A 26,719-nucleotide genomic window follows, 5' to 3' on the forward strand; every position below is an offset into this window, starting at 1 on the left:
TTTTGATTTGATTAACATTTAACAGTAAAATGGGGGTATTATGTTAGTGAAGCCTAAAGTTTAAGAGACACAATGTTTGATTTTGGAAGTTAAGGATCCATACAAGGGTTATAGATGTAATTTACTCAAAAATGATTATTTGACTGCGGTAAATAGTTAAAAACCACAAGTAAATCGGAGGAGAAAAAATGAAAAAGCTGTTAACGTGAATCCCAATTTAAAACAAGAGCGTCGGTGGAGGTTAACCGCTAACTTCATTCCTTGCTTAGAGAGAGAGAAGAGAGAGATAGAGAGAAAGAGGGAGAGTTGAAAAGCTGAAGAATCGCTTGGCATATAAGCCATTGAAATCCAAACCTAGAGCCAGGAGAAGAGAAGAGAAGATAAAAAAAAAAGGTAGTGGCTTCTAAGCTCGTGAGATCGTCGGCTTTCTCCAGGCACACAGACGGAGAGCCGCGGCCATGGGCAAGTCTAAAGATTTCGTTTCCGTCGATTTGGAGAAGATCTACCTCGCTGGAAAAGTATGCTTTTCTTTATTGCCTTACCAACTCCCTAATTTCATTTGATTTTGTCTTGCCTTTATACCGCGGTTGCATTTTGGGTGAAATTTGTTTTCTGGAAGCTGGAACAACAATAACTGATTCATTCACCTTTCCTCTTTCTTCGTTTCGTTTCTGTTTTTAATTTCTGTGTATGTTTCTGAGTTGGGATTTGGTTCGTTTATTGTTGGCGATTGAATATCTAGCAATAATGATCATCAGATCCATGCGTGTCCTTTTTTTTTTTGTTGAAAATACGCTTGAGGATTTCACTTACCTCTTTCGAAGATTAATGCTTGCTTTCCATTTGGATGCTAATTTTCTCATTCTAAGAATCTGACTACGGTTTTTTACATCTTTTTCTGGATTTTACTAATTTTTTTTTTGTCGTACTGTTTCGTTTTTGCGATGTACCTATTTTTTATGGCCTTCAATTTTTGAAGTGATCAATTTGTCTAGTTCTTGCATCGTTCTTCAATACGCTCATTAAGATGTTTCCTCTGCTTTCCTTTGTGTTTTATGAGAATTAGATTTTCGAAATTTTATTTTTAATCATTTTGTTGTTCTTATCGCAGTAAATATTTGTTTTTTTTTTTACAATTTCTTTTCTGGGATATTCCTCTTATGATGTTGTAGATGTTTTTTATGAGAAAAGTAGTTGATTTCCTTGGTGAATTCATATCTTGGATTTTAATCAAAGTTAGTTGCACTATATTGAGGAAACTTTAACTATGTTTCTTTTGTCTTATTATTCTATTTATTTGTCTAGCTGTTACTAATTTCTTCTTCTTTCTTTCTTTTATTTGTCTTGTAATCAGTTTTAAGTCAATGTCTTCTTTTTATACGCGAGATTCCATGTTCTCTTTTGAACTGTCATCCCTTTTGGAAGAATACAATCATTGAAATCAGGAACTACTTATTTGTTTCTATCTTTCTTTATGCAAAGTCATGTTAAACTATGTAACAAGCAATTTTGGCAGAACCAAAAAGGAAAGTGCACATGGGAGCTTTTTCTTTGGAATAGATTTATTTTCATAAAGTTGGGATTTATATATTGAAAACATGTATTGGAATGGAAGCTAATTTAATACTCTTCTTTATCTCAATTTGTTTTTCAATAAACAAGAAACTATAAGCAATGTATTATGATGGTAAATTTTTGTTCTATCTCAATGACAGTACAATCCTTGCCGATATTTTTTTTCTTATTCTAGAATTTTCTAGTATCTGTTTATGATGAGCGCTTTACAACTTCTTTCAGGAATACCATGTAAGAACTGGCCGTGGTTCCGTGTCTGTTGTAGTCTATGGTGACCAAGATAAACCAGCACTAATTACTTATCCCGATTTAGCTCTAAATCGTAAGTATAGGGTGTTAAACACCTTAATCTTTGTTTAAGTACCACAGAATCTCTTATTATGCTGTATTTTTATTTCTTATGTTGCTTAGAAAAATCTACTGCTGAATGCTTTCTTTTTTCATATAAGAAAATTATTTTTTTCTTGACTAATACAATTTGATTTTCTTATTGTGAACTTTGCATGATAATTTTAGTCCATGTTGATGACATATTAGAATTCTATGGTTGTGTTCCTATCCTACTGTATACAATCCTGTGTGTTTTCTCCTTTTTCCTTGTGTCAAGATGAATCTCTACCTATTAATGTACTGTAACATGTTTGTCATTTTGGTTTTATTTTTATCTTAGATACGTCTTGCTTCCAAGGGTTGTTTTTTTGTCCTGAAGCGGCTTCTCTGCTGCTTCACAACTTCTGCATATATCACATCAGTCCTCCCGGGCATGAGGTCAGTAAATTACTTGACTTGAAGTATTTCTGTCATATTTGTACTATCCTTCATGTCTTATTTACTTTTTAGCTCGCTTCCTTGTATTGGTAACTTGTTCACAATTTTTCTTTCCTGGAACTTGCATAAGAGTTCTTGCAGTTGGGAGCTGCTCCAGTTAGCCACACTAAACCTGTGCCTACTGCTGATGAGTTGGCAGATCAGATCATTGAGGTCCTCAATTTTTTTGGGTGGGTTGAATGATAATTTTTTCCGTTTCTCTCCAGAGAGATTATGTGAAGATATTTTTGTTATTGGCTTGTTTCTTATTGTTTGAAACAAGTATTTAGAAGATCAGCTTGATCATGAGGGGTAACTTGGTTTTCTTGGGATGAAATTTTCTTGTTCAGGCTTGGTACGGTGATGTGCATGGGGGTGACGGCCGGTGCGTACATCCTTACTCTATTTGCCGTATGTTCCTCCCTGTAATGTCATGATTAAATTTTTTTTTTTTTTTTATATTCGTCTTCCACCACTTTTGGCTGATCAAGATTTTGCATAACAGATGAAATACAGAGAGCGTGTTCTTGGGTTGATACTTGTATCTCCTTTATGTAGAGCACCTTCTTGGACTGAATGGTTCTATAACAAAGTATGTTGACTGAATGTTCGTTTTTGCCCGAGGGACATTAACAGCTTTTCAAATCCTTACTAAAAGCAATCTGTTTTCTGTAGATGATCATAAATTTGCTATATTTCTATGGCATGTGCGGATTAGTGAAAGAGTTTATGCTTCAGCGGTACTTTAGCAAGGTATTGTATAAATTCATGCCCTCACAATATGTATTTGTTGTTTGCAACAATTGGTTGCACACATAATGGACCTGGTGAGTGATGAAATAGAAAATGTAACAGGAAGTTCGCGGAAGTTCAGAATTTCCCGAGGCAGATATTGTTCAAGCATGCAGAAGAGTTAGTAAACTTCTGTCTTATTTTTTCCATTTGCTTGTTTCACTCCAATTTTTGTTTTCTTTTTTATTGTAAACATTATGGATCATTGAAAGGTAACATTTGTTTGACTCCATGACCTTGTATTTCTTCAGCTGCTTGATGAGAGACAGAGCACAAACGTTTCACGTTTTCTTGAAGCGATGAATAGGTATTGAAAATTTTCAAGGATTACCCGTCAACTGTTCTCTATCTGCTTGATAATTGATGTTTAATGTCCCGCCTCCAACCTACAGGAGACCTGATCTCACTTCCGGTTTAAGGAGACTAAGATGTCGCACTCTTGTTTTTGTCGGCGATAACTCTCCTTTCCATTGTGAGGCTCTCCATCTAACATCAAAAATGGACAGAAGATACAGCGCCTTAGTGGAGGTGAGTGCTGCGCCCTTTATAAATTATTGTTGAGATACTAAGAGTTCAATTCTGTGCTGAAATGGTGATATTAACTGGTAAAAGTTAATATCGTATTATCATCGAATTAAAAGGTTTATGCGGTTGCAGGTGCAAGCGTGTGGATCAATGGTAACAGAAGAACAGCCTCATGCAATGTTAATACCAATGGAATATTTCTTCATGGGATATGGTTTACACAGGCCTTGCCTATTCGACAGCCCAAGGAGTCCGCTTAGTCCATCGTGCATCTCACCGGAGCTTCTCTCTCCCGAAAGCATGGGGTTGAAACTGAAACCGATAAAGACCCGTGCATCACTCGATAATTGAGTGGGAAAATTAGTAGAGGATGATTATTGTGCAGATAATTATTTGATATATTTTTTGGTTCTTTTAGTAAGTCCTCTAGAAGTGGTAGGGGTGAGGTTGGAGGTGTTGTAGATACATATACACATATACAGTACAGGCAGATGATTTGCATTTGCTTTCATTCTTTGGTTACTAGTCAGACATAAAGGAGTTGATTTTCCTGTAAATTTGTAAACTGACTGTAATTTATTTATCATGAAAATTAATAAATTAATAATAGGATACTTTCGTAATTTTCCTCTTCTTTTGTGTTCTGTTCTGTACATTTTAGAAGAAAATACATTTTGGGTTTGCCACTTTGTAAGAATATGCTTTGCTTTCTTGTGGGGTAAATTACACCCATGTCCACTGAACTTTATTCATTTATCTCTTCCTATTTTACTTTTTTTTTTCCTTCTTCGTATCTTTATCTCTTCTTCTCTCTGTTATGGGGTAATTTAGTTATTTTCAATGAATAAAAAATCCGTAGCATCAGTTTAATACTTTTCTAAGAATCAAATTTAATATTTAGGAGACGTTTGGTTCACATGGGGTAAGGGAAAATGAATCAAGAAAGGGAAATTAAAGGAAAGGAATAAGCATTAATTTTCTTATCTGTTTGGATATGTTTAGGAAAAGGAATGAGGTAAAGGGAATCCAATTCTAACATGACTTGGGGTAATGAGCTTAACATAAAGTGGGGTAAACCCATAATCTAAAACGGATAAAAGGAATGAGTTTTTGTTTGTTTAAAGGAATGCGTTTTTTTTTTTTTTAAACAAACAAGAACAAAGGGAATAAAACCCTCTCATTCTCATTCTCATTCCTGAAGACCCCGAACCAAACGCCCCCTTAGAGAGTTTGTTTTCCACATTTTTACCTCATGTTTGTTATTTCTCTCCTAACATCACATATATGTGTTTGGTTAAAATAAAAAACACTTCCTATTTGCCGTGGACAAATCTGCTGTTTCTAAACAACATAAAATACGAAATACTGCTTGTTGTATGTATGAGCTAACTTTTAACTGTCGTAAATACCCTCAAACTGCCGTTTTAGACTCGAACCCGTAACCTCTCGGTCACACGACAACGTTTACCGTTGAGAGGTCACAGTTAAATATTCTTTTTAAAGAAGAAATTATATTAGTGGGTTGGAGAAAAAATAGAGATTGAGGAAGAAAAAATGAAGAATTAATGATAGAAAAATGGAATTACGGAGAATTTGGTTGGAGATGCTCACAGAATAACTACTTTCTTAAAAGCATCCTTATAATATTTTTTATAAATAAGCAAAATTCTACTATAGTAAATTGGATTTTACTAATAGAAATATGATAATTGAACTGATGAATCGGAAAAATTATGTGTCTCGTAAGAATTGTTTTCTTTACACGAATCATTTCTTAATAACATGGTATTCTTTCTCTTTTTAATTGGATCCACGGTAGAATTTCTTTGCAAATAATTATTCATTAATATTTGGCAGACTCGGAGAAAGATGTATCATATTTTTTGGCTCGAAAATGGAAATTAGAAATTCTAAGTGAACAAAATAATACAATAATTAATTTTGGAATTACATTTACAATTACATTTATATTTTTTTTATTAATAATTTTATATACTACAGCAACAGTTAACTGATGGTTTTATATTGTGTCAAAATAGTGAAAAAATTAAAGTTACAAGAGGAAAAATGAAATGGCTAATCTCAAAAAGAGCATATTAGGCAGAGAATCAGTTCAGGTTGCTTCATTTGGCATTAGAAGACTGCTCCACTGTCTTGCTGGTGGCCGTCAAAGCAACGCTACGTTGGAGATGGCGGGAACAGTGGTGGTTTTCGATTTTGACAGGACCTTAATCGACGATGATACCGATCGTTGGGTGGTAACTCGGATGGGCCTTACCTCATTGTTCAATCAGCTTCGTCCTACTCTACCCTGGAACTCCCTCATGGTTTGTGCTTACAATTTCTTCTTTGTTGTAATTGTTAATTATTTTTCCGTTAATGTCATCGATTGTGTAAATCAAATCCATTTGGGGAAAGAAGTATGTTGTGTGGTTTATTGCAATTGAAGATTATAAAAATTCTGATACCTGCTTAACGTAGACTATTTAGTATTAGATTTTAATGTTAGATTAGAGACAATAATGTTGCAGTTCGGATTTTGTGGTTGATTCTAAAATGTTGAACTAAAATCTTAGGATAGGATGATGAAGGAGCTCCACTCACGAGGAAAAACTGCTGATGATATTGCGCAGTGCCTAAATCAGATGCCATTGCATCCAAGAGTTACTGAAGCCATAAAATCAATCCATGCTCTTGGGTGGGTAGTATTATTCTCCATCTTCGTTTTAGTTCGTTATTATTAACTTTGTCTCTGTAATGTATGGTGCTGACTGAAGGTTTTGTTGACAATTTGGTTTGATTAAGATGTGATTTGAGGATAGTTAGTGATGCAAATCAGTTTTTCATTGAGAAAATCCTGGGTCATCATGGATTGCTGGGTTGCTTCTCGCAAATCATCACAAATCCAACCTCTATAGATGATGAAGGAAGGGTTAGGATTTCCCCCTATCATGATTTGAGCTCATCTCCTCATGATTGCCGTTTATGCCCTTCAAATTTGTGCAAGGTAAATTAAAACATGATACCAATTTAAGCTTTCATAGCTATGGAAAAATATTACTTTTTGTAGTTGATTGGTTGGACGATTGAAGCTTCACTCGTACTTTTCGAAATTTTAATATGCTTTGGGGGTATTATAGCAATGAGAGAGAGCTGCATTTAGCCTACCGTGACACAATATGAAATAGGCTGATAGGAAAATCAAAACTCACAAAAGAACGATTGATAGAAACTGCTTGTTATTGATAATTCACTGTAATGCGAAAAGAGATAGCCAAAGAGTAGAAAACAGAAATTGAGAAAAGATAAAAGGAGTCGAGAAGAAAGTTCTATGCAAGCATGGCCAGGAAAAACTCTCATCTTCTCTGAATAGTGTTCAGAGACCCCCAAAAACTCACTTAATATTCCTTGTTGCCACTGACTCAATGCCAAAATAACAACCCCAACCCCCCTTAGGAGTAACTAACTCCTTCTATGCCTTGTTTACACGCGTCTACTGCTGCGTCCTAGAGGAGACTTTCCATATTTTGGATCCATGAGACAATTGGCCCAGTAATTCCCCTTGTTCTACATATCAATCTTTCTCTATCATAGCCCTAGCTTGGATAGAGAAATGATTGGACAATGTCCTCAAATTTTGTGCTATTGTTTGAAATTGCTACCCATTTCAAGTTATATTCTTTGTTTATAATTCATAATGAAGAGGAGCTGGAATGTAATGTTATTGCACAATATGAACTAATTTTACTGGCAGCTAACCAATATTACTGCTTCATGATTAAGGTTTCGGTTGAGAGTTTTTCCTTTCTTCGATGATGGTGACAAAGCTTAAGCTCATGTCAACACAGAACAACATGAAACTGAAGCCAAAGATTTAATTTTCATTAGTATTTTTAAATATTGTAAAAGTCATTGCATTTTTGTTGGATACCATATAAGTTGCTTGGCTTCATTGTTTGTTTTACCAATCTCTTTTTCCCAAGGGAAATGGGCTTAATTCTTAATTAATAGATGAACTTGTGGGAGTAGATAAACTTATATCATTTTCTGCAAGGGCGAAATAGTGGTTTACTTTCTGAGCAATAACAAGAAAATTTATAGGGCATTGTGAAGACCATTGTTTAATCTGCGGCTTCAATGCAGGGCACGGTAATTGATCAAATCCTTGTTTCGACGACCCAAAATGAGAAAAAGAGATTTATTTACCTTGGAGATGGCAGAAATGATTTCTGTCCATCTCTGAAACTTGGAGAAGGTGATTATGTGATGCCAAGGAAGGGGTATCCCTTATGGGATCAGCTTTGCAGCAAACCAACCCTTGTCAAGGCAAAAATACACGAATGGAGTAACGGAAAGGAGCTTGCAGATATTCTACTCCGCATTCTCAATGCGATTTCTGCTGAAGAAAGCATCAATAGTAGCAATCGTAATCATTTGAATTCATCATAAGCAAACCCCCAAACTCGACAGTAGAAGCGGTCATGGTGGAAAAGTTTCAACCGGTAGAGCAAGCGGTTTGTCCTGGTAACATTTTCCTTGTGATATCTATCAATATTTGGACATGGCAGACATACCATAAAGGTAATGTCTTTTACTATTTAACATATTTTTTTCCTGTGAGCAGGGGGAGGAAGTGAATCCGATCATGCATCCTTTAAGCGTTTTTCTTTTTCGTCCTCAATTAAAGTATGTTGTATACGCTAACTCAAACTCGAGATCCATAGTTTAAGTTATCAAACCTTGAAGACAAGGTTAATTAGTATTGAAGATTTAATGGTATACTATTTGGGTTTGATCTCTAGTTAGATAACAAATTGTGAATCCTTTGATGTTAAAGTAAAACCTTATGATGCCTAGAACAGCTATACTTGAAGCTTTTGGATAAGCAACACATGTTGATATATGTTTTAAAATTGATTTGACTAAATAACTAAAATCATATCTGAATTTTAGTTTAAGATAAATTAATCCTCAAAGCCACTAAATGGTCAAATTGTTCTATAGCTATTATATATAACACACCCGGAGTGTGGGGCCAAGGTAGAAAGTCTAAGTAAAGAGCGACTTTAAAGGATGACGATGATGTAGAAATGAAATGAATTACCACATCAGAAATGGAAAAGAGAACGATTGTAGTTTATTAGTAAGATGTGTATTTAATACACGTCGACGTGTTTTAAAATTCCGAGATTCAATATGTTGGATTTACGCCAAGGCGAATAATATTTACATGGTATTGGACTAAATTGTTTACAATTGGTATCATAGTTGACTATTTATGTATGATATGTGGTTTGGGAATGAACCAGATGAGAATTGGTGGGCCTATAGTGACCCGATCTAGAGTGGATCGTCGGAGTAGAAGACCTGTGCAAGGAGCAACCCTAAGCGAAATGGGCAATAATGATTCTACATCGTTAATAGAGAGAGAGAGAGAGAGAGAGAGAGAGTGAGTGATTGAGGTTTATTAGTAAAGTGAGTATCCAGTACATATAGATGTGTTTTAAAGCTGTGAGGCTTAAGGTGTTAAATTTGAGTCAAAGTGGACAATATCTATATGGTATTGAGCCAAACTGTTACTCTCGCCAGTTACTCTCCAATTAGCCACGATGCCTGTTTTTTTTTGTTTTTTTTTTAATATAAGGTCCAAAATTATTTTTAATATTTTTAGAGAAGTAAAAATATACTTCTAATATAAAAATCATAAATTTCATCCTCAGCATTTACAAAATGGAGCAATTTCAAATCCAAATCGTGGTCGAGTCTGCTTTTGATTGAAGGACAAGACCATTGAAAGTGAAAAAATAGAGACCTTATAATTAAATAGTGGAGTGATTAGTGGGTTATGTAAAATTATAGGGACTAAATAATTTTTACTCATGTAAATAAATGTATTTTTATATTTTTTAATATTTAATTGATATTCGGTTGGTTTTGATTAACTGCAGTTTTTGGAATACCAGAACTGTAACTATAATTATTAACCACTATTTTTAAAAATTAAAAATCGTACATTATTCCATTGGTTGGATTAACCTTATTTTTGATTCGATATTGGTTTAGTATGTACACCCCTCTACTACTAAAGCTTTGCTCAACTAGACTAATATATATGTAACGGTCAGTAAATTTATACTTTTAACAAAAACTATTTACCTATTCCAAATTCATTCTGTAGACCAATATTTAGTTTCACAAGCAAAATCGTCAACAATATTTTTTTTTGATGAAAAAAATCGTCAACAATATATTTAAATTTTGTCCAATTGATTGAATAAAATTAGTCCAAATTCGGGTTGACATTTTCTAATTAATTCTCAATCCAATTATTCTTTTGATCCCAATTTAGTTCAAACAAACACCATTAATTCTTATTATCCATCATATGTGACATATTTGATACGTACAAATTAAAAAGTAATTTTTCAAAAAAAAAAAAGGAAAGAAAGGATAAGCCGAGTATATCCATGTGAAAAAAGGTTGACATCCAAAACATACTGAATCCAGAAATGGAAAAGAATTCAGTTGTTTTACCGTTTTAGGCAAATTAAACCGTAAGAAGTAAGAAGTAATTATCTTCTTCTTGTTTATGTTTAGTTGCCTTTCCAAGGAAGAAGAAAGGCATAAACTTTAAATTCAGAATTTACGAATAGAATATAAAAAGCGCATCTTTCCCAAGAACAATTTAGGCCAATTATATAATTTCATAATTGGTCCGACTTGTCAACTGCACTGCTCCAAAACATATATATTCCATTCCAGTAAAAAACTTTCATCTTTCCACCAGAAACGTTTCTATTCTTCTTTCTTCTTTCAATTTTGCTTTCAAACTAGTCAAAAGATCTTCAAGAACCTTTCTTCTCTCGCTGTGAATGATGGCGAGAAAGAAAGAGGAAAGAGATATGGATGGGATAATAGAAGCTATGCCTGTTTTTGCTAAGGAATTGATTGCTGGTGGTGTTGCTGGTGGAATTGCCAAGTCTTCCGTTGCTCCTCTTGAGCGTGTCAAGATTTTGTTTCAGGTAATGCTTCATTATTGCAATTGGAAACTGTAATTAACTTGAAATTTCAATTCTTTGTTCTGTTCTTCTGAGATTGATGATGTTGTTTTATATTTTTTCCCCAATTTGTTGGTTTTTTAAGGGGCTTTGTCATGAGTGAATTGGGTTTCCATTTTATTGCTTTGTCTTGAGTTTACCTCTATTTGATTAGAAAATTCAAGGTTGTTGATCTCTACTGTCTTGTTGTTGGGATTTCTTAGGGCATGGAAAACAAATTTTGTTGCTAATTATACTGAATTAGGATATCAGTTGATATTGGTTTCTTATGAAATGCAAATTGAAACGGAAGCTGACACGGGAAACATTATTTTTAAGAAAATTTAGCTAGAAAACGGTAATGGAAAAGCCAATGAAGAAGCAACATAGATCTTTGGGTTTTGATTACCAAGGAATAGAGACTTTACAAATAAAGCCCGAAGATTGGCATTCCATGGCTGTCATTTTATATGTATATGGTTACAATTATTTGCTTTCACAATGTACCTATGATGTAGCACCGGGCGGGCTTTTAGCTAGCGTATATCATCTTACGAGAATAGAGTATGGTATAGATCAACCCGAAGAAGTATGTATAAAAGCGTTGGCTTCTCTCTAGTATGATGAACTTAATAGCTAGTACATTGGATGGTTAAAATAGTCTAGGGATGTAAGCAGCCCTGAGATTAAGTCAATTAAATGTTTGTCTTACTGCTAAGTGAAGTAAGGGTGCCAAAATGTGTTCTCGTATCATAGTCGTGTTATATGATCTATATGTTCACATAATTATAGATAATATAAATGCATCAAAATTGAAAATTGTGTCAAACGGTTTGTGTGAGGCGGAATTTCTCTGGGATCATGTTATCATCTCAGAAATTAACATCTCTAAAGTGGTGCCTATCGTTTTATTTTTCAGTAGAAAACCACTGATTTGGCTAAGACTGGTGTTTGATTTCCGTAAATGAACTTGATTTATTTCCTTCTCCTTCTGATTTGCTAGTTTTCGGATGAACTGGTCTTTCCGATGCAGGCTACAAGATGATGGTAGGAGTAGAATTCGAGAAAGAAATTGCAACATTTTTTAGTCCAAGTGGATTTATATAGCCAAGTCCATTTGTATCTCGTAATTTTTAACCTTTTGGGATGATTTCAATCTCTCCTCTGCCCTACTTTTTGAATTTCCTCGGCTTTTCGGCTTCGTGTGACCATTGAATTTGGGTTGTATTGTATGTTATTTAAGCAGCATTAGATTGCTTAATGGCTGAACTAGACCTGATTTTTGTACTTTATATTTTTTTCAGACAAGGAGAGATGAATTCAAGAGTATAGGACTTTCTGGATCCATTAGAAAGATTGCAAAAACAGAAGGGATTATGGGTTTCTATAGGTGAATCATCAAGTTGCAGTCTTTTTTATGCAGATCTGTGTTTTCTCTTTTAAGCCTTTATTACTAATATATCATGTGTGGATGATTTGCAGAGGGAATGGAGCGAGTGTTGCTCGAATAGTTCCATATGCCGCCTTGCATTATATGACTTACGAACAATACCGTAGATGGATCATCCTCAGTTTTCCTGATGTAGACAGGGGTCCAGTACTTGATCTTGTGGCTGGATCATTTGCTGGAGGAACAGCTGTGCTCTTCACTTATCCTCTCGATTTAGTTCGAACTAAACTCGCATACCAGGTAAATAACCGCAATATATCTCTTCAACACACACAGACAGAAGCTAGGAGAACGTTGTTCTTCTCGCCCTACCCTCTTGTTTCCGAAGCAGCAATTGTAGTTAACTATTACATCTCCGTTGTCTGAGAATGAACTGTATTTATCATGATACAGGTCGTCGATTCGTCAAAAATGAATATCAGTGGAGCACTTAGTACTGGACAAGTTTACAGAGGAATCTATGATTGTTTCTCGAGGACGTTCAAGGAATCTGGGTCTAGAGGACTCTATCGCGGTGTTGGTATGTCTTTCGATATAACATCTCTTGAGCTTTGCTATCATATTGCTTACATGGATTCTTTTCGGTCTTTAACAATGAGATCTTATTGTCAGCTCCATCGCTCTACGGAATCTTCCCTTATGCCGGTTTGAAGTTTTACTTCTACGAGGAGATGAAACGCCACGTTCCTGATGAGCACAAGAAAGACATTACGGTGAAACTGGTATGCGGATCAGTTGCTGGTTTGCTGGGTCAGACATTCACATACCCTCTTGATGTTGTAAGAAGGCAAATGCAGGTGCAAAGGCTTGCTACTACTAATGCTTCTCAATTAAAAGGAACAATGGAAACCCTTTTAATGATAGCACAAAATCAAGGATGGAAGCAATTATTTTCGGGTTTGAGCATCAATTACTTGAAGGTACCGAAACTTTTTCGCCTTTTTATACCTTCAATTTTGTTTATTTTTTTCAAGCAAGTGATGTTCATAGCATTCTTTCAGGTTGTACCATCTGTGGCAATTGGTTTTACTGTTTATGACTTGATGAAATCATGTTTGAGAGTTCCATCTCGAGAAGCTATAGAAGTTATGACTGACAAAACAAGTAGTAGTCAACAATCTCTTCATTCTTGATTCCATTAATTTCTTACCAATAATTTAGATTCAATTCAATTCTGTTAGCTGTGTAATAATATCAATCATTGCTTATGTTAATGATCATAACAAGTTTGATATACAGAATAAGAAATTAAACTTACAAGAGCAAAAGGCTTACGTGGGTCGGTTATTTTTTCCTATATCTATGGGTGGGAAAGAGCACGTAGTTCATTAGTAATCGGCAAATTGGTACAACAATAAGGAAATATCATCTTTTACTCAAGTCCATAACTTTCAAATCCCATGAGTTATTAAAGGCGCACTAAGGCGCAACTTAAGGCGCGCGTCCGAGCGACTTGAGACGCACAAAAAAAAAAAAAATCATAAATTCATAATACTAGTCACAAATAGTCAAATACCAATAATAAAACCATAAAATGCATGAGTTAAGTTCTAGTTAACTACTAAGGCATAATCATAAACTCATAATTCCGACTTAAAAGTTAAAACTAAAGAAAACACTAATAGTCTTGACTCTAAAAAACAACTAATCTTTAACTTCCTAGTCTTCCTTCCTAATCTTCATCGGAACCATAATCATCATCAACCCTGATAGATGGAAGCATTGTTGATGGAGGGAGGGGAGCAAAATGTCTGTTGCGATATGTGGAGTAAAAGCTGTCGATCTTTGTCCGTCTCTGCTTTTCTTTTATTTTCTGAACTTAAAAACCCCTAAAATACCCTCAACCCTAAAAATACCCTAAATTACCCTAAGGTAGCCTAATGCCTAGCTTAAGGCGCACTAAGGCGCGCGCCTGACTGACCGCGCCCGCCTTTGGGCTCCAGAGGAGCTAAGGCTGGAGCCTTAGCCGAGGCGCGCCTTTAATAACTATGCATGAGACCCGATTATACCCAACGCTCACGGTCACACATATGCATATCTCAAAACAACAAACTCAAAAACTCTCAACGCAATTAAACAAGCAAACAACCGAACCAGCTTGTGAAGAAAAAGATTGGATATGAACTATGAAGTAAACAAGCATTGGTCTAACATGTTTTAATTTGTGAATTGAAAGATGTACATATTACTGCATTTTAATGGCATATACACATTGACAGCAGCATCAACAGTGACATTTTTTACCAGTAATCTCCACAGGTACATTTGCCATCCTTAAAATGATGGAACCTCTTGTTATCCCTAACAATAAGCTCCCTTCCAACAATGTTTGACATAATCTTAATAGCATTATGACAGTCCCCGCAAATTCGGAGATTCTTCATGATCCGAAGCGTTTGCCTTGCAGGAGTGCTAATCAAACCATACGCAATCGCCAATCGTTCGCTGTGATACATCAATGCCTGCTCTTTTGCCTCCTCATCAATGTCATGAAGCACATATCTAGTATCTGGAACATAACCTGCTTCTTTCAACTGCCCATTTAAACCTCTTAAGTTTCCATTCCCTTCACTTCTATAGGGTTCTGCACATCGATATTCGGTTAACCGATTCTTCTCCTCCAGCATATTAATAGCAGAATGCTTCTTCCTAGAAGGAAGTGTGATCTTGTTAGAATTGGATTCAGCAGGATTAATAGCAATTAATAATTCCTCCGCGTGATCTGCCAGTTCGAGGTCTCCGTGAATTTGTGCATAAGACCTCAAAGCCTTCCAAACTTCTGCAGGTGGCTCAAATGGCAATGCTTCAATGAACTCTTCAGCTTCATATAAATGACCATTTGCTCCAAGAATATGAATTACCCCAAGATAATGATCAATGTTAGGGACGATATTGTACTTATTCCTCATTGATTCGAAGTGTAATAAACCTTCCTCTACAGCTCCTACACTAGAACATGCTGCAAAAACGGCCATGAAAGTGTTTTCATCAGGCTGTAATTCCGATTTCTTCATTTCCTCGAACAACAATAACCCCTCATCCCCTTGCCCGTGCTCTGCGTACCCATTTATAATCAAATGCCAAGAACTCATGTTTCTCTCGGGCATTTTATCAAACACCCTGCGTGCACCTCTCATACTCTTACATTTCCCAAACATTTCAATCAATTTGTTGTTAATTTCAGTATCAACAGCAAAATTCGACCGTCTCAAGAATTCATGAGTCCTTTTACCCATATCCAGCGACTTCAAACTGCCACAGGAATCCAATAGAGCAACAAGGACATCGTAATTAGCTCGAGCACCCTGACCTATACAATTCAAAACTTCTTCGACTTTACCCTCTTTGCACAAGCTCTTCAAGTCAACATTTGGGGGGATAATCGCGGAGCTTCCCTGTAATGGGCCTCTGTCGTTTTGATTGCCATTATTCTTAAAGTTCTGATCTTTTGATGGGGTTTTCTTTATCTGGCGGCGATAAATTTTGGTTGGTGAGTTCTGGGACTTGGATGTGGAGCACCTGCAAAGGTATAAAGAAGAAGATGGAGGGGTTTTGAGGGCGTGAGAGATATAAAGGGAGTTCCATGGCTGATTAGTCACTAAAGATGCACAATGGGAAGAGGATATCATTGGGTTTCCCGATTGCTGAAGAGATAACATAAACGCCATTGATTTTAGCTGAAGGGAGCATTTAAAAACGGTGGTAGCACTTAGCAGTTACCAGTTGGTAGTTCTTGGATTTGGAGTGGATGAACATGCTATTTTTCGTTGTAAAAGATATCATGTGAAGTTGGAATAATGGTCTTAGTTTTGCTTAGGTCTGTTTATGGGTCTGGTTAGCCCGTCTTCTATATCAAGCTCCGCTAATATTATCCAGGGCACGGCCCACAAGAATACCCAACAGGTTAAGAGCATTGTTAAAAAATAAGCCGCTTGGACTGCTCAGGCCTTCTCGATTTATCTCTTTGGCCGTTTTTTTTTTTATTTCTAAGGGGTAAATTTCATTAATGGTGTACAACATTTATCCCATTTCACACTTTGATGTATAACCTTCAATTTGTCTCACTAATATGTACGAATTTATAAGTGACCTCCCACTTTGGTGTATAACAGGTAAAAATGACCGGTCAACGCGAAGTCAACTGAATATAATTAAACCTTATTTTTTTTTGTATTAATTCATTTGTTCATATATAGAGATAATGGATATTACAGCATATGTTAATTTATGTAAACTTATTTTCAATTTTTTTTTGACGAGAAACTTATTTACATGGATGCATATTATCAACTGAATGAATTCTCTCTCTACGGGAAGTATGGATAAACCAATGACAAGGATTTTGTAAATGTATGAGGACAGTAATAAATTCATCATCTACTTGTTGATAAACATTAATTCTGTTTTTGATAGAGAGAAAAGTAAGGTAGAGAGAGGAGTTAGAGAGAGAAAGGGAAAGGGAAAGGGAAAGGGAAAGGAGGAAGAAGAGGGTATAGATGTAATTTTATATTAGGTGGTCAAATTTTGACCGGTCAAAATGCTGATGTGGCGTGTTGACTTTGCGTTGACCGGTCATTTTTACCTGCTATACACCAAAGTGGGAGGGCACCTATAAGTTCGTACATATTAGTGAGACAAATTGAAGGTTGTACACCAAAATGTGAAATTAGGTAAAGGTTGTACACCATTGATGAAATTTACCCTATTTCTAAGCGATTTTTAACCATCTAGATACGATCTAAAGATGGAGAGTGGCATCTTCGACATCTTTTCCAATTAATTTTCTATCCATGTGCTTTCTCAATCTTTCTAAGGATGTCAAAAATCATGTTTGCTCCTCCATTCTCTCCTCAGTTAAATCTGTTTACCAGTAGCTTCGTTTGGAGAGTCAATGGTGGATAAGTCTTGGGAACTCTTTCAGTTAAATGTCAATAGTTACTACCGATTTGTTCAAGGATTTATTTCAGAGTTTTCTCCTTTCATATTTTGGCCATTATATTCATAGCCTTTGGATTTTGACGCCGGTGAATGGGATTTGGTTACTCTGGCAGGCTCAAAACAAAGATGTCTTTGATGGGACCCTGTAAAATTCATACTACTTGCTTCGTCAGTTTTGGCAACTATTTCGAGAATCGGACTCACTCATCGATCATGCACTTTCAACTCTTTAGCAGAATTACAAATTCTTCGTCACTTACACTTAGCTGGTCGCCTTCCGATTTCTCCTCAGACTATTTCAATTCTTTGGAAACCTTTGCGGCATAATTGGGCAAAAGCTAATACAAATAGCTCCTCTTTGGGGCTTCTAGGGGCGGATGGTGTTGGGGTACTATTCCACAATTCTCGTGGCTTCTATAAAAGGATATTCGCTTTCCGTATCCTCTCGGCTTTTGTGCATGAGGCAGAACTGTCTACTGCAATTTTTGCAATTAATATGGCTTGGACGAATGGGCAGTATAACATTTGGCTTGAAGTGGACTCTTCCTATATAGTCACGCCTTTTAAATTTAAATCTTTGTCAGTATCATGACATCTCAAATCCAACTACAAATCTTATCGATCGTTACTCACATCTATCATGAGGGGAATAAGTTACATATATACTAGCTCGCCATGGTATTGTTTCCCTTTCGCATCTCTGGTGACATTCAACGTAATTATCTTTTTATGTTTTATGTATGTTATATTTCTCTTGTTTGTTTTTTACTTCTTTGTGTACCGACTCTTTTATTTTATATTATTCCGAACCCATTGCTTGTTTTTTCCTTGCTTTGGATTCCAAATTTTACTAAAAAAAAAAAGAGATTGGTGAGATTTGAAACCCGAGTAGACGGGTCGAGGTCCTACAAGGTACCCACTACTCGGAGTGCCCTCCTCCAAAAAAGGAAAAAGATGTGTCTGTCAGGTTCGGTTCTTCTTTGTTGGGTTGGGCGGGTTCGACCAGAAATGCTATGCTTACACACAAGACTACCCCTCTTCCCGAAAGCTTCGCAGCGACTACTTTACCACGACGGTCCAATAACCTCTTACTTCACAACATTTATCTTAAACCAACTCAACCTAAAATATTGAAATAACAATATATGCAATTAATATAAACCAATATTGAAGGCTAGTGGTCGGGGGCTCCGCCTATGGCTCCAAGGGTGCACACAAAAATTCGAAAAACTGAAAAACCAAACCGAAACCAAACCGAAATAAGGTTAACCGAAACCGACGAACTAGTGTACAGTTTTTAATTTTAAAAATAATGGTTAATGGTTACGATTACGATTACGATTTCTTTATTCTAAAAGCCGCGGTTAACCAAAACCGACCGAATCTCAATTAAATATTAAAAAAATATAAAAATAAATTTATTTATATGGGTAAACAATTATTTAGTCCCTAAAGTTTTTCATAACTTACTCATCATTCCACTATTTAATTATAAGGTCTCTAAGTTTTTTCACTTTTAATGGTTTAGTTCTTTTATCAAATATTAACATCAAATGAGATGAAAATATGTAAATAACTCTCAATTAATTTATTACTGTCTCTCTAATTTCAGTTTATGCGGATTTTTTTTCTTTTATGTTTCTGTATATAGAAACAAGGATAAAAAATTTATTACTTATTTTTCAAAACTTTATAGCTAGAAGTTTTATTATGAACAATTTTACATTTTTTTTATCGGTTTAATTTTTCTTTAACACATTTTTAGACGGAGATTTGATATAGGGACTAAATAATTTAACAGAATCAAAACTGAAGGATTATATAATTATTTTAAAAAATTCAGGGACTAATTAGTGTATTATATAAAACCATAAGGGTTAAATAATTAGTGTATTATGTAAAACCACACTGACATAATACACGTACATCTCCCTCTCTGTAATTAATCTCTTCAACTCGCCATTGGCCCACCGTCTCCCTCATAATAAAAATTAGAATTCTTTTATTATTTTTATTTGCTTCCAAAATTCTTGGCTTATCCGGATAATGACTGGTTTATAGATGGTGTTAAGGGTTTGTTATTATCTGAGCTGTAGCATGGTAATATTCTCTTTGCAGTTGTCTGTCACCAGCTTTGGCAGTAGAGGAATGCTGATATTTTTGGAGAAGGAGCAATCGTCTTTCCTAATTTAAGTGCTTTTTTCTCTAAAAACAATTAATACTATTATTAAGAACTTTAAAGAGGAGTGTTTATCTAATACTGGCCAGAGGAATGGGGTTCATTTGTTGGGTTGGAGCAAACCTGGTGAAGGGACTGTAAATTAAATACTGATGGCTCATGTATGTCGGATGGCAGAATTGCGGCGGGTGGAGTCTTGAGAGACGCTGGAGGTGCTTGGGTGTCTGGCTTTACTCAAAACCTATGAGTAGGTTCTTCCTTCACTGCTGAGTTCTGGGGAATCTTTTCTGGGCTTAGGCTCGCCAAAAGTTTGGGCTTAAAAAATCTTCTAGTGGAGTCTGACAACCTTGAAGCGGTTAGAATTACCGCTGATAATAAGGCTTTAGGTTTGAGCAGCCAAAATTTAGTAAAAGGAATTAAAAGGCTATGTTCTTCCTTCGATACCATCAATTTTGGGCATGTTTTTAGAGAGCATAACAGGGTTTCTGATCGCCTTGCGACGGAGGGCCATGTGGGATTACTTAGAGTCTCTACTTTCCCGACACGTCCGGACTTCCTTTGCTCTTTGCTTTCTGATGATCGGATTGGGATTAGCTTTCCCAGACTAATCCCGGATTAGTTTTTTGGTTTCTTTGTTTTTTCTTTCTTTTGCCTACCAAAAAAAAAGAAACCGAAATAAAAGGTTAACCGACCAAAATAATTGATTAACTGATTAGTGGTTAACCGAATTAATAGACTAGTATATGGTTAGTGTTTTAAAAAAAACCGATTAAATGCTTAATCGACCGAATTAACTTGAATGGACTGGTTAACCGACCACGTGCACCCCTCCAATTATACTCTCTTTATATGTTCGCAACTAATCAAATTGACACAAAAACGAAGAGCTTAATCATTTTTCACAACGAAATGGGCCAATAAAGCATGCATATGACAAAGCTTCTCAAACTAGAAAATTGAAAAGAACCAAAAAAAAAAAAAAAAACTGCAAATTCTAAGAGATTCCTAATCAAACTGCACTACTAAATCTTCCTTTTTATGAATTTATGAATGATACTAGAAATATGATTTATTCTCAGGAATTCTATCCCATTTTCTTGTCAAGCATGTCTAAATCAGATTATCAAATCAACAGCATGACAAAGGTTGCATCCAAACTGATATTACTGCAATATCAGACAATTAACTCAAATTTTACAATAACCAACCATTGCCACAAGACACAAAGACTATATAATAACAATTTTCCTTACATATTCGAGAAATAAAAAAGTGAAATATCACACCTAATCAAGCTCTTGATGACAAAAAGCTGCATTATGTATGCATTTAGTGAAAAAACAACCATCAGTTAGTCATAATCTTACAACAAAAAACTCACTACATATTTCCAGGCACCCCGCAAGGCTTTGTATACATATTGGGATATTCACAATCCCTATTGGCTCGTCACTCAGTCACTGCAGGCAGGCAGGCAGGCAAGCAGAACGGAAGGCTGCACAACTATATATTTTATATTGAAGAAGAAAAAAACTGTGATAGTGATACTATGCATCTTCTGTGCGTGTGTATGACATGACCTGTCGTCTCTCGACACCATTCTTATGTGTGGTCACTATGATAGTGTGTGTGTGCAAAGGATGTTCTAATTTTGAAAAGAACTCTAGAATGGAAGGATCAATTTAAACAATGGAGAGAGATCCATTGCACAATGAATTTCGAGTGTTCAAGAGAGAATGCAGAGAAATTTCATCATGAGAAAGCATCTAATGAACAATTTAAGCACCAAAACAACACAAGTAATACGAAAATTGTAGCTGGACTGGAACAGAGAAGCTATCAAATTGTAGCTGTGCAGAACTCAAATCAATTCAACACATATCAAGAAAGTTTGCTGTTTAATTAGAAAAAGTCCGTGTAAGTATTCGATTGTTCACTATAATTAGAGATACTAAACATTACACTAGCCTCATTCCCAACCCAAGCAAAGCATGCTGAAGATGCAAATATTAGATAGATAATGAGAGCAAATGATCAAATCAGAGACTATGATCAGGCCATTTGGTGATGAAGCAATAGATTCTTCAGCTTCTCATTTCCTTCACCAATTTAGCAGGGATTTCCTAAAGAGAAAACATATAAAATACAGATAACAAGAACAAATCATCGCAATCAGATAATATAATCTGACCACTCGGAAATGAAAGAAGTATGATCCATGGATTCTCCAGGACATTCATCATGTCTTTTCGGTTTCTCCTTTCCTCCTACCAATTTAGCAGGATTTCCTACTGCTGTAGTTCGAGGGGGCACATCAATTAGAACTACAGAACCAGCTCCAATCTTAGCTCCTTCCCCAATTATAACATTCCCTAAAATTGTTGCACCAGCTCCAATCAAAACTCCATCCCCAATCTTAGGATGACGATCTCCACATGCCTTCCCCGTTCCTCCAAGTGTAACATGGTGCAAAATTGAAACATTGTTACCAACAACTGCCGTTTCACCAATCACAACACCAGTCGCATGATCAAATAATACTCCCTTACCAATCTTTGCCCCTGGATGTATATCAACGGCAAAAACATCAGATACTCGAGAGTGCAAAGCCAGTGCTAGCGGCCTGCGAGATTCATTCCACAACTTATGCGCAACTCGATGAGCCTAAAAAACATCGAAAACAATTGCATCAAACGCTAAATTCATAATCCCTAATCACAGGAATTGAATTTTCAATTTGTGGTGAAATTGAAGTACCTGACAAGCTAAGAAGCCTTTGTAATTGAGAAGGCAGTGAGAGAAGGATACACACGCAGGATCGCGGACGCGAGCGGCGCGGAGGTCGGCAACAGCAGCGGCACGTAGAGAACAATCGGAGGAGAAAGTGTTGAGAAAAAGATCGTAGAGAAGTGTGGAGAGAAGAGTGGAAGAGCAAAGCTTGTTGCCTAAATGGAAGGAGAGGGATCGTTCGAGCGATGAGTGAGAGAGAATGGTTGAGTAAAGGTAACTAGCCAAGGCGGGCTCTGACTCAGCATCACGGCGAGCCTCGCCTTTGATGTGGTTCCATAAGTCGGCCTCCTCGTCTTCGCTGAGGCAGGAGCCGTTAGGCCAAGGAGATTGCAGAGAAGGGTGGAGGAGCTCACCGGCGGTCATGAGTAATCGGATAGCAGAGAGAAATGGCGTAGATTTCAAAAGATTTATTTTTTTATTATCATAGCAAAGGAGTTTTATGGAAGCAAAGATACGTCCAAAACGGTGAGTATCGTTTTTTCTTTTGTGGTTAGTCACTGCTGCTTTGCTGTCAAGTTTCAATCCACTGCCAAAAGATTTGGTGTTTATATATGGCAAAAGTGTCATTTGACACTTTGTCTATCTAAAATTTGTGTATTTAGGCAGAACAAGTTATTTAGTCACATCTAGTTTTGACTGTAACTATTTGATATAGACTGTAATAATCTTTCCACATTCTCAATATCCTAATAGATTCTGTTTCAAATAAAAGCACGAGAGTGCAAGAAAAGATGTAAAACGAACTTTCGAAGTTTTTCAATAAGTTCGTTTTGCAATAGTCCCATGGGTCAACACAATGTTGACGTCATAAGTGTAAACTCCACGATATTACATAATAGTATTGTCGTAGATGAGCAACACACACTCATTACAAAAATATATATATATAATATATATATATATATATATTGATGCATTGTAAGAAAGGCTCCTCCATATACATCTCGGGACATATTTTCAACTGTGTTGGAAATATCACCAACACAATTTTAATCCGACTATTTCATGGGGAATTCTTACTGATAGTTGTCTGTAAGCTCCATTGGCAATCCTTACATTATTACTACACTTAATTACATCCCAAAAAAATGGAGAACAAAAATAAAACATAGTACCATCTGAAATCTGGAATGTAAAATATTCACAACCTAAGTAGAAATTAGGTTCTCCTAGTGAGTGTTTGGTAGCTCATTTTCAGATTATTGTTTGTTTTTTACTCTAAAAAGGAGAGTTTTAGGTTTTTGGTTAGTGACATTCTGTTTGTCTGGGAAAAACAATTTTTTCCAACGGCAAACAATAGATAAAACAAACAACCAATATATTTTTTTTTTTATCGCATCAAGTAGTTGTTGAATTATGAGAAAGATGCTAAACTTATGAGCTGAAAGTAAAATTAATGAAGATTAGAAAAATAATCCAATACTGATATAATATTCTCAACTTAAGTACCATACTATTCGAATAAAATCACATATCTTTAACTCACATTGTACAAGTTGTACCACAAAATCTGACTCCAAAGTGTTCTGTGTTTCATAGGTCGGAAGAGTTGTATGTTTTCATTTAAAGGCTATTTATGAAGGTTTTATTTTAAAAATAAGTGTCAGTATCCATTATCAAAAAAAAAAAAACAAAACAGATTATTGAATTCAAGAAATACATCTGACCAGGTCCTGAATAAAGTTCAAAATAATAAAATCTAATAGAAAGCACTTGCTAAAAGGATCAAAACTATAAAATCTACTTAAAACAATACATGTTTGTAAAAAATACAAATGTGATTACGCTAATTAAAACAAAGATTACATCTTGATTAGCTAATTCCGAATAGAACAATGAAACGTTAATTAAATTCCTAAAGTATTTGTGGACAAAACGGGCACGAGTTCTTCGTCTTCAACCATCGGAATATGCACTTTTCATGAAAAACATGAAGGCACTCAGGCATCTTAATCGCTTCCATCTCGTCCCCGTAATTCTCCAAACAAATCGAACACTCTTCTCCATCTCCATCACCTCCCTCAAGGTAGTAAAAACTCCCTTTCTTCCTCAACTCCTCCACAACTAATTCGGAAGCTCCAGTTCCACCACCGGCAACTCTAGATTCTCCGACCACATCGCCGCCATCCACCATCTGCCTAGGCTGATGCATCAGAATCCATTCCTGATTCACAATCTCGACATCTGCCTTCACTTGGAACAAAGGAAAAATTGTGGTGGATTTAAGAGAATTAGCAATAGTCTGAGCCAAGTAAAGTCGCGATTGACTGTCGAGATTATGATTGGACAAACTAAGGAAATTCTGGATATAATTGCAGAGCAAAGAAGGGTCCTGATGAGCAGCCATTAATGAAGGATCAATTGGGCATGAAGCAGTAGGGGAAATTAGAGGATTCTGGTAACGGTAAGAACCAAGTACAATTTTCCATCCCTGAACATCTCTGGTTACTATTTCGTGTTTGTAATTGAACTGAAAGTTTAAAGAGAATATGGATTGCTGTTGAAGGGATGAATCTGGATTTGAAGGGGGTGTATCATAAGATAGATTAACTTTGATTTCCATGGCTAAAACTTTGTTTGATTTATGTGTTTTTCTTTCTTAATAAAGTGTTTTAGTTAAAATCCTTATGCGATTAGGATTAGGAATCTCATTAGAAAGAGAGTTGCACTACATCTCTAAATAAGAAGTTCATGTTCTACTAGGAAACATGACAAGCAGCACTTTTTGACGACTTAGGATTAACTCTCATTTTTTATTTTAGCTTAAATCCACTGTTTAGCACTCGACTTATCGAAAATTTTGTTAGTTGACTCCCGATTTATTATTTGGTTATATTAGCTTTCTGACGTAATTTAATTGGTGAACTTTCATTTCACACAATTTGAATGGAGACTTAACAGAACTATTATTCTATTAACACGTGACGACATTACGGATTTGTTTTTATTTTTTTCTTAATTAATTATTTTCATATAAAAAAATGTACGTGGCAAATAAACTTTAAAACATGCGATGTATCAAGTCAATATATCAAAATATCACCATATATATAAAAAAATAACAATTTTGTTAAGCTTTTATCTAAATCGAGTGAAATATCACCAATTGAAATAATTCAAGAATTAAATGACTAAATATTAAATTAGGAACGAAATGATAAAATTATGAATATATCAGGAGTTAAATAACACTTTAGGCGTTTATTTTATAACAACTTAGGTTAGCTTTCATTTTTTTAATAAATTTAAATTTAGTTAATTTTTAACTAAAAAATAACATTGGAGACAATTTGGAAAAAAAAATAAAGTAGTTAACTTTTATATTATTATTGGAGTAAAGTACTAAAAAAAAATTGTGATTTTTGGTTTTTTACAAACATAAATACCGATATTTTAAAACTTATAAACATGAGTTTGTTATTTGTATACTTTGCAAACTCGGAAATTTCGTCTAAACTGTTGTTGTAATTTACCTCTTAAAGAAAGGAAACTCGAGCAATTATTTTGCAAATTAGTCCAGGTCTAACTTTATAAATTTATTAAACTAGAAATATTTTTGACCAAAAAGTTGACTTATTAATCTTTTTAACTATAAACTACACAAGTCATAGTCTTCTGTTTGTAAGTTTTAGATGGTGTTTGTTTTAACTTTTCGGAGGAGCGTTTAGTGTTTCACTCCAAACTACAGGAAAAATAGCGTTTGGTTAGGTTTATGTAACCGCAGCGTTTAGCATTTTTTCTGAAATCTGCAGCATTTTTGAGCGTTTCACGAAAAGCTCCTATTTGGAGCTTTTCATAAACAGCTGTTTGTAGTTATTTGTTATTGACAAAATTATCATTTTTATTTCCACAAAATATGTTTATTCTTTAACATTATTTATATTTTTACAAAATAGTTACCGGAAGAATATTTTTTTATTGCGTTCAATAAATTTTTTATTTTTATATAGATTATTTTTATTAATTTGTGTAGCATATTTGTTATTTTATAATAGGATAAAGTGCAAAAATACCCCTAACATTTATAGCCAGGAGCAATTTTATCTTTTAACGTCTAAAATTGTGCAATTATACACCTAATGTTGGCAATCAAAATCAATTTCACCACTGATATTGATAAGTTGGGTCAATTTGAGAAATAATTTATCAAACTGCTTTCTTGGTCATGAATATTGTCATCTACACTTCATATGTGTACCATTTTATCGTCGTTAGTAACCGATCACAAACATATGATTAGACATGAATTTTTTTAAGAAAATAAAAAAAATATTTGTACAAGTTGGACAAAAAAAATTCAGATATTTCACCGAATTTATAAATATTAATTTTCAATTATTAAATTACAAAAAAAATATGAAATCTCTTTTTTAAAACTGTTGAGATGTGCAATTGGTGTAGAATAAGAAATAAAATATCTATGTTTTCTAATAATATTTGGAATCGACCCAACTTGTTAATGTTATGGATAAATTGCTCTTAATTGCCAGTGTTACGGGTAAAATTGCATCATTTTAGACGTTAAGAGTAAAATTATTCCTAGTTGTAAACATCATGGGTATTTTTTTCACATTTTTCCCTTTTATAATTTCATCGTTGATTAATTTAAAACATGTCCATTTTAGA

General features: G+C 35.1%; 5 protein-coding genes across 6 annotated transcripts; 3 read left to right on the forward strand and 2 right to left on the reverse strand.

Annotated features, from left to right (window-relative positions):
- Window positions 1-247: 247 nt before the first annotated feature.
- Window positions 248-4,322, forward strand: LOC136203463 (protein NDL1-like). The gene is made up of 11 exons (XM_065994623.1): window positions 248-518; window positions 1,798-1,897; window positions 2,246-2,343; window positions 2,485-2,573; window positions 2,733-2,793; window positions 2,888-2,974; window positions 3,058-3,135; window positions 3,238-3,294; window positions 3,426-3,481; window positions 3,567-3,702; window positions 3,832-4,322. The coding sequence occupies exons 1-11, from the start codon at window positions 459-461 to the stop codon at window positions 4,048-4,050; spliced, it is 1,041 nt and encodes a 346-aa protein (XP_065850695.1). The 5' UTR covers window positions 248-458; the 3' UTR covers window positions 4,051-4,322.
- A 1,447-nt stretch (window positions 4,323-5,769) lies between these two features.
- On the forward strand, window positions 5,770-8,491 carry LOC136201998 (thiamine phosphate phosphatase-like protein). 2 transcript variants are annotated; one of them, XR_010674249.1, is made up of 5 exons: window positions 5,771-6,026; window positions 6,276-6,397; window positions 6,505-6,706; window positions 7,843-8,223; window positions 8,324-8,491. XR_010674249.1 is itself a non-coding variant. In XM_065992406.1 (4 exons), exons 1-4 carry the CDS (start codon window positions 5,772-5,774, stop codon window positions 8,146-8,148), a joined length of 885 nt encoding a protein of 294 aa, XP_065848478.1. In that variant the 5' UTR covers window positions 5,770-5,771; the 3' UTR covers window positions 8,149-8,491. The 2 variants fall into 2 exon arrangements, 1 of the variants encoding a protein (XP_065848478.1); XM_065992406.1 differs by having other exon boundaries at window positions 5,770-6,026; window positions 7,843-8,491.
- Window positions 8,492-10,388: 1,897 nt separating this feature from the next.
- Window positions 10,389-13,469, forward strand: LOC136202090 (mitochondrial carrier protein CoAc2). The gene is made up of 6 exons (XM_065992561.1): window positions 10,389-10,721; window positions 12,041-12,126; window positions 12,219-12,426; window positions 12,580-12,706; window positions 12,799-13,106; window positions 13,188-13,469. Exons 1-6 carry the CDS (start codon window positions 10,572-10,574, stop codon window positions 13,317-13,319), a joined length of 1,011 nt encoding a protein of 336 aa, XP_065848633.1. The 5' UTR covers window positions 10,389-10,571; the 3' UTR covers window positions 13,320-13,469.
- Window positions 13,470-13,761: 292 nt separating this feature from the next.
- On the reverse strand, window positions 13,762-15,995 carry LOC136203805 (pentatricopeptide repeat-containing protein At2g15690, mitochondrial-like). Its single transcript, XM_065995041.1, has one exon. It carries the CDS (start codon window positions 15,852-15,854, stop codon window positions 14,427-14,429), a length of 1,428 nt encoding a protein of 475 aa, XP_065851113.1. The 5' UTR covers window positions 15,855-15,995; the 3' UTR covers window positions 13,762-14,426.
- Window positions 15,996-21,103: 5,108 nt separating this feature from the next.
- LOC136203391 (serine acetyltransferase 5) lies at window positions 21,104-22,518 on the reverse strand. The gene is made up of 2 exons (XM_065994538.1): window positions 22,061-22,518; window positions 21,104-21,967 (listed from the first exon to the last, which is right to left on the reverse strand). Exons 1-2 carry the CDS (start codon window positions 22,454-22,456, stop codon window positions 21,476-21,478), a joined length of 888 nt encoding a protein of 295 aa, XP_065850610.1. The 5' UTR covers window positions 22,457-22,518; the 3' UTR covers window positions 21,104-21,475.
- Between the last annotated feature and the right edge of the window lie 4,201 nt (window positions 22,519-26,719).

The sequence above is a fragment of the Euphorbia lathyris genome, chromosome 8 (assembly GCF_963576675.1).
Source record: "Euphorbia lathyris chromosome 8, ddEupLath1.1, whole genome shotgun sequence".
NCBI lineage: Eukaryota > Viridiplantae > Streptophyta > Magnoliopsida > Malpighiales > Euphorbiaceae > Euphorbia > Euphorbia lathyris.